Raw genomic sequence first — 13,015 nt, forward strand, 5'->3', positions numbered from 1 at the left:
AATCAGTACTACCTAATTGTCATGTTGTGACAAGTCACATGAAGAATATTGCTGGAAGTATTTAACGGTGCTCTTTGGCTCCATTGATTTCACTGGAACTGAGGTTTACCTCTTGGATTGAACTCTATGTTTTTAAGTTATGGTTGCATTGAAAAATAAGGCCTGCATGGATATCTGTAAGTATCCTAGAACCCTCCAGAGTAAGCTGATCAAAGTTAAATGCTTAAGCCTCCAGATTTGAGGGAGGGAGGCAGTAATTGGAATAGTAGGATAGTAATGCTTTGGGAAAGTGTAAGCATAAGCATAAGCATTTTATTGTCATTGTCACGCACAACGAAATTTACAGCAGCATTCTTCGATGCACACAAATTTCAGACTCATACATCATCCTCACTTTCCCCTTCCTCCACCCATCCCTACACAGCCCCAAATACATCAATATGAAGCAGCGGAGTTTAGCATAGCCACAGCTCTAGAGTAGAAGCTGTCTCTAAGCCTCTTTGTCCTTGTTCTGAGGGCCCTGTATCGTCTGCCAGATGGTAACAGTTTAAAAAGAGAGTGTGCTGGATGAGACAGGTCCCTCAGAATATTTTGGGCTTTATTTAGGCTTCGGGAATTATAGATTTATGTATGTACAGCTGGGGGGGAGGGGGTTCTTGATAACCAGCTACCTGTGAATTTTTTGATGGTCCATAATTTGTGGGGATCATAACTGGGTTTGTTAAAATTCCCAGATCCTACTAGAATTATTCTATCCACTCCAGTGTTTCTAGAGCTGAGTGTATAGGTCGGTCCACTGTTCAGATAATAATAATTGTTGCTAGAAGTAATTCATTTTTTAAAAAAATCATTTTAATTTATTTTACCAAGGTATTTAAGAAACTTCTTATTAAAATTTTAGTTAGTCATGAAATGCCCATAAGAACACTTCTGACCATCTACAAACAGGATGATTATTTGAAAAGACAGAGATGTTTTCTCCAGCTAATTTGCTCCTTGGAGTAACTTTCTAGCCTCTATTGGAACAAATTTCATCACATTGTCCTTAAAAAAAACCAACAGCAAAGTGAAATGAAAATAAATCATGACTCATTCATTGTTAGCAAAATTATATGGGTTAGGACGGTGATGCAGATGAGGAGGTAAAATGTTTTCATAAGATCATCACAACACAAAAGTTTTGTTGAAATTTTAAGTTCTTTTTAATTCTACTGAATATGACTCATGCCAGGCATATTGTCAAGAGAGGGGTATCCCCAACTACTCCTAGGTTATATCTTTCTCTGAAGTAGCTGCTTTAGCAAACCATCGTGAGGAGTTATTTTTTACTGTGGAAGCTACTTACAACAGCATATAGAAAGCAGAGCTCCAGTGTAATCAGTACAGTGCAAACAAATCTCAGCATACATGGTAGTAAATTAAAGATACAAATAGTATGTTTTGTATGAAAAATAGCTTTCATTTTAACCCATCTAAAAATCCTTCAGAATCAGTCACACTTTCAGTGATTTCTTTTATCCATGAAATGTAATTGGACACACGGGTGTAAGCCCCGTATTTTCCGGCTGTAGCACAACCTTCCCCCCAGCTGACAACTCCTAGGAGAAACCAAGTATTACGATAACGAACAGCAAATGGCCCTCCGCTGTCACCTTTACAAGAGTCTTGAGTTGCTTCAGGATAACCTGCACAGAACATGTTGTCAGTAATGAGTTTTTCTGTGGCTTGTCTGCAAGTATCCAAGCTTACCACAGGCAACTTGACTTTCAGGAGAAAGCGGGTTGACCGCCCCTTGACATGAGTACTGCCCCATCCACTCACTAATCCAACTGTGCCTTTTTCTGTCAATAAAGTAGCCAGGTTAGGGTTGGGAAGGCAAATAGAAAGTACATTCTGGCTGAAAACAACATTGCTGGTCAGCTGAATCAAGGCAATGTCATTGTTGAAGTTGTCTGGATCATACTGGGGATGCTGCCAGAACTGACGCACTCTAACTTTTTGTTCATCCCGTTCTCTCTGATGCTTGTCAAAGTCTCCTGAGAGGCAAATGAAAGTATAACAAGTTAATACCGTTGGAGAGCTAATTATTGTGAGGAGAAAGTAATAAAATAAGTATTTAAAATTGACTGAAGCAAAAAAGAAGGGGGGAAAGCTCCTCCCAGTACCATTAAAACATTTGCCGTTTAAATCTAGCATGTTTAACATCAGACTTCCTCTTCATCGTGGAATTATCCATTCCATTTCAAGAGCAAGTATTTTGCTTTAATGAAACATTATGCACTGCTGTCAAATGTTCCTTGAAATGGGAATGGACAATTTGTTTACAATGTTGGGAACATGTATTGATAATATAAACTCTACAATTATCTTGAAGGCTAAAATCTTAAAAAGGGGGGGAAAGAGTCTGCCCCATATATTCACGTGTGTATATTATGGACAGAAAAAATGGCTGACGTTTATGGCTTCGGGGCACTCACCAACAGTAACCTGATGAGGAGCAACGGTATCAAGGCAGTGTGCTGCAGTGAGTACCCACTGACTGCTGATTAAGCTCCCCCCGCAAAAGCCATAACCTCTCTTATTTTGGATTAGTACCTGGGAAGAAAAAGAAGCAGAACTCATTAAAGTAAACTAAATTTAACAATTACCTAGCTAGGGCACAGGAGCAGAGAAATCTTTAATGTAAATAAGCAGATAAGCAGCTGTGTGGGAAAGACTGAAGGTACATTTGTAGGTGATTGTCACATATTTCCAATTAATAGTTGTCACTAAAGTATAAAAGGGTTCATAGAAAGATATTGTGATGCACGGCAATATCTCTATGCATTGAGAGCTGTGCCCAAGGCCTGGAGCATCCAGAGGTTCCAGTGCTGGCATGATAGCACACCGTTGTTCCTTGGCCCATCTAAAACAGCCCAAACTCAAGCTGCTATAGGCTGGCTAAGCCGCAACCACTCATTTTTTAGGACAAAGATGTGTCATTCAAGGGGAGCTCATTATGAGTTATTTCAGGATGATTAAGAACATTTTTGTTCCCTTCTTTAAAAAAAATCCAGCCTGCTGCAGGGTTCTGAATAACTCAAAAGCTTGCATACTGAGGGTTTTTTTCTTAATAAAACATAATAACCTAGTTTTTGTTTTGGGTTTTTACATTAGATCAACAAAACTATGTGCAACTTCTTGCATAAAATGAACTGCTGGCTAAAGCCATTTTGTCAGAACTTTCAGGAAAAGTATCTTTACCTGCCAGGGACAGTCTCCTGGGCGGCAGAAGGAACCTCCAATTATCCTTGAGTCACCATTTTCATCAGTGTAATTTATGTTGTGCCAACTGTGTAGATCTGCTTCTGTGAGGTTCCTATCTGTGTCTTTAAGGTCATGTTCCTCATTCTCTTCCTCTGTGGCAGTCTGGTTCCATTCTTCAAAGGCCTGAATGAATGTCTGGTTCCAACTGGTCAAGTTCTCTTGAGACATTGTTTGGTGCAGCCCATCCCTAATCCAGACATTAGTCTGGTTGTGCGCAAAAGATCCTTCTTCCGATCCTTCATCATAAGAACGTGTAGATTCTTTAACTAACCCACATGGAAAGTGATCTTAAAGGGACAAAAGTTAGAGTTAATGTAAGCTATTTGGATAATTCAAAAGCAATTATAGGCCTCACGACTTTTATTAGTGAATTACCCGGTCTGCTGAAATGAGAATAGTTGTAAAGAACTTTAGCAGTCAGTGTAATCTAAGAGAATTTTCCCCTCTGCTGATTACCGAGAAAAAAGATAAAAACTTGCATACAATTTTACCTATGCTCCTTAATTGTACACAAATAATTAATGCCAAAATTGTTGTGGCATGCAGATAAGCTAAGATACTATGGCTCATTCCGCACATGCAGAATAATGCACTTTCAAACTGTTTTCAGTGTTCTTTGAAGCTGTGCGGAATAGCAAAATCCACTTGCAAACAGTTGTGAAAGTGGTTTGAAAACTCATTATTTTGCGTGTGCGGAAGGGGCCTATGAGTTCCACTTGCACCTCTTTTTATCACATTTTAATATCAACAAGAATAATACATGTGGCCTTAGAATGAAAACATTTGTATGGCAATGCTCTATAAACAAAGCCCACTTTTTCATAAATCTATTTGACAGAAAGTATTATTCCTCCTTTTATAGTATGTCGTTTCAATCAGAAGAGTCTCAGTTTCGATCCTTCTGTTCCAGTTCATTATCAGCGTTGGATACTTTCATTTCCAAATCCTTGCTAAATATCTTTACGGAACACCTTGGACTCTAGTGGTTTTCCTACCCACTAATTATGTATTGAAAATGGTTTTTTAATGCAGATAAGGAAGATGGAGCTGGGCGAATTTTCAAAAACATGATTAAGTCTTTTTTATACAGAAAGTCTAAAATGTTCAACACAGACAGTATGCCAGGTGGAAGGCAGCATACATTCATAATTGTCTAATGCTTCAGTGACACATCCTTACTTTGAAAAAGCTTTTCTAGCTCTTCATGGCTGCCCTTCGTAGTCTCAGTCTCTTTTTGATTTCTTGGTTGTAGCCACCCTTTTGGCTGATGATAGAGCCAAGGAATAGAAAGTCTTGAATAATTTCAGTTTCCTCATTTACCTGAATTGCCAACTTGAATTGCCCAATGATCATTACTTTTGTCTTCTTGATGTTTGGCTATAGTTCTGCTTTGGCACTTTCTGATTTAACCTTCACCAGTAGCTACTTCAGGTCTTCACTATTTTCTGCCAGTAATGTTATATCAGGGATGTCCAACATTGGTGCCCCAGATGTTCATGGACTACGAATCCCTTCAGTCCCTGTCAGCATGGCCAATTGCAGGAGCTGATGGGAATCATAGTCCATGAACATCTGGGGCCCCAGAGTTGGACACCTTCATCTAAATCTAATCCAGCTTTCCTTATATGTTCTGCATAGATTGAAGAGATAAGGAGATAAAATACATTCTTATCTAGTATCTTTGCCAATTGGAAACCATTCAGTGTCTCCATATTCCAAACCTGGAAGCAGCAGGATGTGGTACCAATGAGGCACCACCCCGCTGCCTCCAATAGGACTTTTTGGCTGCACAGGAAGATCAGAAAAGTCCTGAAACTCCCTGCTGCCGGAAAGCCCCATAGGGTTTCAAGGACATATGCTGCCAAAAGGGCAGTGTACATCCAAGGGCCGGTGTGTCATGCAACCGGCCCTAAACCCCAGGAGAGAACCAACCAATGTCAGCTTCATCCCCAGGAATTTCCCAGCCTGCCCTCCACTGCAGCCCAAATTTCTGGGTTTTGCAGTAGTGGAGCTGTGGGACTCACAGCTACTGATGCATCTGTCTCCCTCCACCAACGTAAGTGCTCTGAGGAGGGCAAATGCACTGGCACAAGGCTGCACTACTCCCAAGAGTCCTTTCAGTTCTTTGGATGTGGCTGTTAATCAGCGATTGGCTGATTATTAGTAGTTCATTTTGGGATGAAAAACTAGGTTGTGTTTTAAGTAGAACAGTTGTCTGTGAGAAGGTAAAACAGAACTGCAAAGCACAACACATTTGATATGATATTGTTCATTGGGAGGTGGTTTGTGCCATACCCACCATCAAGAAGATTCAACCATTACCTCTTGGTATACATTGCTTCCCATCTTCATTTAGTATATACCCCAAAGCACAGGAGCAGGTCACATGAAGAGACTGTTCAGTATCTTGGCAGTATTGCCCACAGTCGCCATTCTTGTACCAGCATTCTGACTTCTCTGCATAACAAGAACACTTTTTAACAGGTCAATAATTAGAAAGCAGCCACTCAACACTGTTGACTTTTCAGTGCCAACATAAATGGCAGGGACAACTTAGGACTGTTATAATATATATATATATATATATATGTATGTATGTATTATAGGCTGTTGTCTGACCCTTTCTAACTAGAGGTGCCAAGGACTTGACCTTGGGCATCTAGCATACAAACCAGACCAGGGCGGAGCAAGGAAAAACTGTGCCCGCGGCACACGCATGCCCTGCGCCCCTGCCATGCCTGCCCCTGCCCTGGAACGCCCCTTTATGCCCCCTCCATGCACAGGCCATGCCACTGCACTGGCGCGCACCTGGGGCGTCGCACCCCCCCCTGGAACGCCCCTTTATGCCCCCTCCATGCACAGCGCTATGCCACTGAAACCAGATGATCTACCCCACAGCAGCAGCTCCTTTTGCAATTTAAATCACTGCAGTGAAGAATAGTGGTAATTTAACTAGTTTTTTTTCAATGAATGCATCAGATTATCAGAAACATAGTCCTTGGCTGAACCCTGTGAGCACAGATGGAATCCTGGAAATTCCCTGTATGAACACATGTCCCTTAACCACATGCACGCCATTCACAAACTAGAAAGAACATATTTACTGAGTGTATATTGTTCCCTTGATTTTTCTTTATATGTTCACTGAGTAATTCTCATGCCCATTTGAACATGTGATTTAAACCCCACATTTTTCAGGTACTAGTCTCTAGTTTCCCTTGTAAAGTGAATGTGAGCTTGCTGTTTCATACAAATAGATGTATGCACACATGTATGTGAGTTCACTGTAAAATGAAAACAGAGATGTGGAGATTTGGGTTGGGACATCAACTGTGATAATAATTCCCCATCCTTGACACATTCAAGTGTAGCCTAAAAGGTGCCATTGTGTCACTACTTTGCATATGTACTGTTTAATTGAAGAATTGATTAGTATTATTTATTATTAATTTAATTTATAGACCACTTTTTTCCCCAGGGTGAACCCAAAGCTTCTTACATTTTTCCACTCTCCTCCATTTTATTGTCACAACAATCCTGCGAAATACTTTAGGCTGAGAGTGTGACTGGGCCAAGGTTACCCAGTAAGCTTCCATGGCAGAGTGGGGATTCAAACTTGGGTCTTCCAGATCTTAGTCCAGCATTCTAACCACTGCACCTTACTAGTTGTTATTCCTTTAGTTAAGACAAGGAAACAGGTTTGTGTCTGTGTACAAACAACAGTTTGAAATTGAGGTGAAAACAAGGGAGAAAGTCCAACAGAGAGGTGAATTGCCTGAAGATGAAAACCCATTTGGATGCTGAGTCTCTTACAGTGGAGTAATGGATCAGCTGCCTTGAAGGAATGCCTTCTTTGTCTCCCAGTGTTCTGTTTGCATTTTTGTAAACAAAGCACAAATTCCAAAGAAATAATAAATTCTGCAGTGTCATCTCATCCAAAGAAAACTAAACCTGGGTATCTGCCCCTGAAATTCCTTTCCACTTGAAGAAACTGGAAATACAGGCCAGTACAATGATTAAAGTGTCACTCTAGGATGAGGAAGACTTGGGTTCAAGTCCTCAGTGTGCCATGAAACCCACTGGGTGATCTTGGGCTAGATGCTCTCAGACAGCCTGACTTTGACTGTAAAATACAGGCAGGAATAGCCATATTTGCTGCTTTGAACTGAAGTAAACACAGTATCATCACAATACTGCAGTAATAAGCAAGGCACAAGAGTTTCTGAAAGTAAAAAAATCAATTTCTTATGTAAAAATTATTCTGTTTCCCTATAGCCTTACCTATTTCACACTCATTTCCTGCAAATCTTGGAGGACAAAGGCAGAAATGTTGGTAGTACTTCACTTTGCAGACTCCACCATTCCTACAGGGATTCTCTTTGCATGGGTTTAAATCTATTTGGAAGAGGAGAACAGCCATGTGGAAAACATCAAGGCAAGATACAAATAACAAACTCAGTAGTGGTAATCATCTGGCCCCAGAAAAAGGGATTGTCAGAAGAGAATGAAAATTTGCATCACTGTGGCTGCTGTTAAAATTCAAACCATCACCATTCATTTAGTATTAGGATAATCAAGAAGCAAGCCTGTCAAAGTTCAATGTATGTTAATAGATACTATTTTAAAATATATTAATTTTTTCAAACATTCAGGAATGTTTTGTTCCTTTGTATTTTAATGTTTACATTTTTCTCTAAAAGCCAATGTGCTTTTCTAGAATAAAGAAATTACAAATTATTTACTACACTTCACATTAGCTCTCAGTTGCCCATAGTGGAGGATGGGGAGGGAACAAAGATAATCTCCTACCTTTGTAATCAAACCAGAACTCCATCTGCAAAATTAATTATGAAAATACTGATAAATCATAGGACATCATCTGGGGATTCCCCCTCCCCCTTTAAGATTAAGCTGTAATGGATAAGTGAATCTGTATACTAGTTTAATTTAAGCCACACATGAATGAATTTAACCCTATAGCAGTGATGACACGTGTATCAGAGGTGTTTGGGGTGACATGCCAGTATTCACCAACACCCAACAACAACTATTATCCCTGTTTGAGTTTCAGTCATTTTTGTAATCATTTGATGCTTCTCATAGGGTGCAGCAGAGTCAAGTTCGGCTTTCTCCGAATGTTTGACACCTGAGCCCAAAAGGCTCACCACCACTGTCCTATAGGAATTGTGGAACTGGTGCAAAGCTAAACCAACCAACTCGCTTTGCTGTCCGCAGCAAAAAAGGGGAGTTCAAATATAACAGTTCAGATTTATACATCCATTGCTGCAGTTTTAATCAAGTTGGATGACTTTGACGATGCTATACAGGCTGCTACTTCCAGATGGGTAGCTGTGTTAGTTAACAATAATGGATTAAAACAGCAGCGTCTCAAAGACTAACAACAGTCAAGTCAAGTAGTATTTATTGTTTGAGCCATTGGCTATGACTAACAACAGTTATTCCAACATATGCTTTTGTGAGTCACTTCATCAGATGCGTATCTATCAGGCAAGTTTATATTACTGGTTTCTGTACATCTAATCAGTGATTTAAAATATTTGGTGATGATTTATATATTTTCAAATAACAATGCTAATCCATATGAGTGGGGCAATAGGCTACTGTAGTTGCTTGATCTCATGATTCAAAGTATTTTTGGAATGCTTGGAGAAATGTATCCATGCAAATCTCAGCTGCCAGCTGTAGTTATAGGTTTCCCGAAAATCAACTCACTGTTTTCTCTTGTGATTTGAAAATCTCTTTTGCCTCCTCAAAAGAACACTTTTCTTCGATGCATTCTCTCTCCAGATCTCCTGGGCGAATTTCCTCCAGGAATTGGTAGGCACGTTTATGAATCCTCAGAACTTGGCTCGCCTCTTCTGGTCTCATGAAAACTATGAAAACAAAGTGATGCCATTATGAATTGTTGCTTCTTGAATCCAGTAGATTTGAAGATGTGAGCCAAATGAAACATAAAGTTATTTTCCCTTGGTTTAAAAAGTTTTAAAAAGTAAAGGGACATGTTATGGTGGTTGCACATTTCAAAATATTTGCTTAGAATTCAATCTGAGGCTTAATCTAAGGACAGGAAAGATGTAGGTAAAGTAGAAAATGCAAATTGATTTGGGATAGAATATCTAAAATAAACGAATGGCTGCTAGCACTTATTTAGATATACCGGTATATGCAATGGTGGGATATATGTAATCCCACCATTGCATATGTATCTAAATAAGTGCTAGCAATAATCATTCATTCTCCAGATATTCCCTATCCAAAGAGAAACTTCTACCACCTACTTCCATAGAACCAGTTCAGTTAAAATAGTTGGCTTGTATGAAGCTTAACCAGTTGTTAAATTATTTGAATCCCACCACCAGAACCAGTTGCTAAATTATTTGAATCCCACCACTGTTTGCTTATAGGTTGATGTTTGATTAATAAGTACCTACCTGAAAGAGAAAATGGTGGGCTGCTGAAGAAGGACCATATTAATAAAAGAAAGATCACGTTCAAGGAATTTCTAGCCATTCTATAGTCCAAATGGATAGATTCTTATTGTTTTTTAGAAGGTCACCTATACAGAGAAGAAAATGAACAATTTCCACTTGAAGCAAACGAGATGAGATATAATGAATGACAGTGGGTATGTGGATATATAGAAAGGAAGTGAGGAGGGGGGGGGAAATAGAAATAAAGGGAACGAAAGTACAGTTGATATCCTCTAGGTCAGGGGTAGGGAACCTGCGGCTCTCCAGATGTTCAGGAACTACAATTCCCATCAGCCTCTGTCAGCATGGCCAATTGGCCATGCTGGTAGGGGCTGATGGGAAGTGCTGGATTCAGGCTGTCAAACATCTGGGAAGAAGCCTGGAGAGTCTACTCTAGGTGCTGGTGGCTTGAGATCTCCTGGGATTACAATTGATCTCCAGGTGACAGGGATCAATTCACCTGGAGAAGATGGCCATTTTGGAAGGTGGATTTGATGGCATTATATGCCATTGAAGTTCCTCCCCCACAAACCCTGCCCTCCCCAGCTTCCACCTCCAAAATCTCCAGGTATTTCCCAGTTCAAAGCTGGCAACTCTAAATGAAAGCCAAGTAGGTTTCACAAGTATGAGGTATATTCTCAAATCAATCAGCTAAATGTACTGGAATAACAGCTCAGGTGATCTGCACATGTAGCAAAATCTATATTCTGGAAGACAAAAGCATTTATGAGGAGAGGGCACTTTCAATGCACTTTGCAGCTGGGTTTTACTGTGCAAAATAGCAAAATCCACTCATAAGCAATTGTGAAAGTGGATTGAAAGTGCATTATTCTGCATGTGCAAAAGTGCCCTTAGTCCAAAACCAAATACAAAATGTTGCTGGTCTCCCAAGGATTTGCAGCAATGCTCAAAGCAGACAGAAGTCGATTTCATTGTCCCTCCTCTTTGATGTCTATGGAAGGCATCAAACTGGCTGAATTTGTTTATTCTCATCTTAGTACAGTGGAACCTCGGTTTTTGTTGGTAATCTGTCCAAAAGAATCAATGAAAGCGAGAGAATCGATTAGAAAACAGGAGACGAAATTTGCATTCACTGAAAAAAAAATCGAATTATGAAAACCAAAACCGATGAGAAAGGCTGAGAAGCAAGTAGAAAACTCGAGGGTTCATGCTGTACTTGCTCCAGATTCCAGATATCATCAATCAAGTGTGGCCCAAACTGTTACATGTTACATAGGAGACCCATGACTGGATCGTCTGAAGTTTTTGTTTTACTTTCTTGCAGCTCAAAAGGGCTCAGAATTTGATTGGAGTAGAGGTGATGGTCAGGTTTATGTAACCCCTAAAGGTTACAGATTAATGACATCCAGCAACTGAAATCTCATTGCCACATGGAGCAGTATGAATGTTGAGGGAAAAGGTGGACCTGAAGAGTCCAGTGATGACCTTGAGTCATCAACATTCCTTTCCTAAGACAACAACAACATCCCCAGTTTATCATAATATAGAAAATATGCATTCTCTTACCTGATTAGGAAGGACAAAGCGCCATTTAGATCAACACCAAAGAAAATGCTGCAAATTTAACTGTTGATGATTAATCTAATACAAATATTGACAAAGAGGCCATGGGATGTCAATTTTCTAGCTCAAATAAATTTAATTTAATTAAAACAAAAGCAAAAAGCAATTCTATCTTACTATTCTGTTAGAATAGCTACAACACTATGTTTATATTGTTCTTACTTTTGTGGCAAGTCTGCTGACTGGAGGCCCTTTTTGTCATTGCGGTCCTTATTCTTCTGAAGATGCTATGAACTTTCCCACAAAACTCAGCTACTCTGTAGAAGCAGAAATACTTTTTTCCAGCAGGCAAATGTACTTTCCTCTCCCCATTCCATCCCCAGCTGTGGTTATTCATTGACTTTCTAGTTCTTCTGCTTTTCATAGATACTTTAGATTACCACACTGCAGAAAAAAATAATATTTGTAAGAAGGTGAAGAGAATTTAAGTGAATCAATTTGATGGATTTGTCTTTAGTGTAATGGATAGTCTTTGACCTGCCAATATTTAAGCAAAGAAGAGTGCCCCTCCCAATTCCTTACTATGATTCTTCCAATAAAGGCAAGCCTTCTGTCATGCAGACTTGAGTTAGTCTTTGGGAAAGCAAATACAAGTAATTTTATATGAGTATTCCTCATGTCCTAGGAGCCAAGTTATAATATTCAGAAGTCAATTCCATGTTTTGCACTAGTTCCAGAGTACCATAGTCTGGGGCAGCTCCAGCCCACACTTTGCTTGTGGCTCTAGTCTAGGCAAACTGCTTAGGCAGACAGCTGTGAAGAACTGCAGTAGGCTTTTGGTTCCTTCATTTATTCTGGATAAAAGTATACTTGGTTTACTCAAGACAAACCTCAATGTATTCCTGAGTAACTGCAGGATTCTACAACATGGTTTTTCCTGTCCTGGGAAGGCAGCAAAAAGTGAGCCAGAATCAGTTTGTGGCAGGTGACAACAATACATGGTTGGTTGGTTGCATGCAACTTGGTGGGTGTAGGCTTACAAAGTCTCCCATCTACATTCTTTGCCACTCCTCTGTAGTGTGACAGGGAGTGGGAATATGGGGAGTTGTAATAAATAAATAATCATACTCTATGCTCGCCCTCCCCAATTCTTTGGTAATTCTATTATATTCTACAGTACAGGGGTGTACCACCGTGTCCCCAGGTGCACAACTTTCGGTCACGTAGGGGGGCACCAGAGGACCCCCCACATTACTGGTATGCACCCCAGCCGCCAGCTGCGGCACCCCGCCCTCCTCCTGGCTGGCTTCTGCCCTCCCCAGGCCCTGGGAGAGCAGGAGCCAAACTCTAGGGAGGGGAGACATGGTGGCGCTCCGCCCTCCTGGGCTCCCTACAGCTTCGCTTCTGCCCTCCCCAGAGCCTGGAGAGAGCAAAAGCTGGCCTCCAAGCCAGGGACATGCTTTTAAAAGCATGGAGGCTGGGGCCCCTGCCCCACAACCCCGCCCTTAGCCTGCATGGAGGGTGGGGCTCAGGGTTAGGGCCCCACCCCAAGCCTTGCTTCCAGCCTCCATGCCTTTAAAAGCACATCCCTAGCCTGGAGGCTGGTTTCTGCCCTCCCCAGGTTCTGGGGAGAGCAGGAGCTGGGCTCCAGGGAGGGGAGCAGTGCTCCACCCTCCCGGGCTCCCTGCAGCCTG

At 40.8% G+C, this 13,015-nt stretch overlaps 1 protein-coding gene across 1 annotated transcript; it reads right to left on the bottom strand.

Moving 5' to 3' along the window:
* Positions 1-600: 600 nt before the first annotated feature.
* On the bottom strand, positions 601-11,360 carry LOC125438005 (coagulation factor VII-like). Its single transcript, XM_048506127.1, has 9 exons — positions 11,325-11,360; positions 9,759-9,883; positions 9,040-9,200; positions 8,116-8,140; positions 7,588-7,701; positions 5,629-5,763; positions 3,244-3,593; positions 2,478-2,595; positions 601-2,036 (listed from the first exon to the last, which is right to left on the bottom strand). Exons 2-9 carry the CDS (start codon positions 9,835-9,837, stop codon positions 1,459-1,461), a joined length of 1,560 nt encoding a protein of 519 aa, XP_048362084.1. The 5' UTR covers positions 9,838-9,883; positions 11,325-11,360; the 3' UTR covers positions 601-1,458.
* Between the last annotated feature and the right edge of the window lie 1,655 nt (positions 11,361-13,015).

Source organism: Sphaerodactylus townsendi, linkage group LG08 (genome assembly GCF_021028975.2).
Source record: "Sphaerodactylus townsendi isolate TG3544 linkage group LG08, MPM_Stown_v2.3, whole genome shotgun sequence".
Lineage (NCBI taxonomy): Eukaryota > Metazoa > Chordata > Lepidosauria > Squamata > Sphaerodactylidae > Sphaerodactylus > Sphaerodactylus townsendi.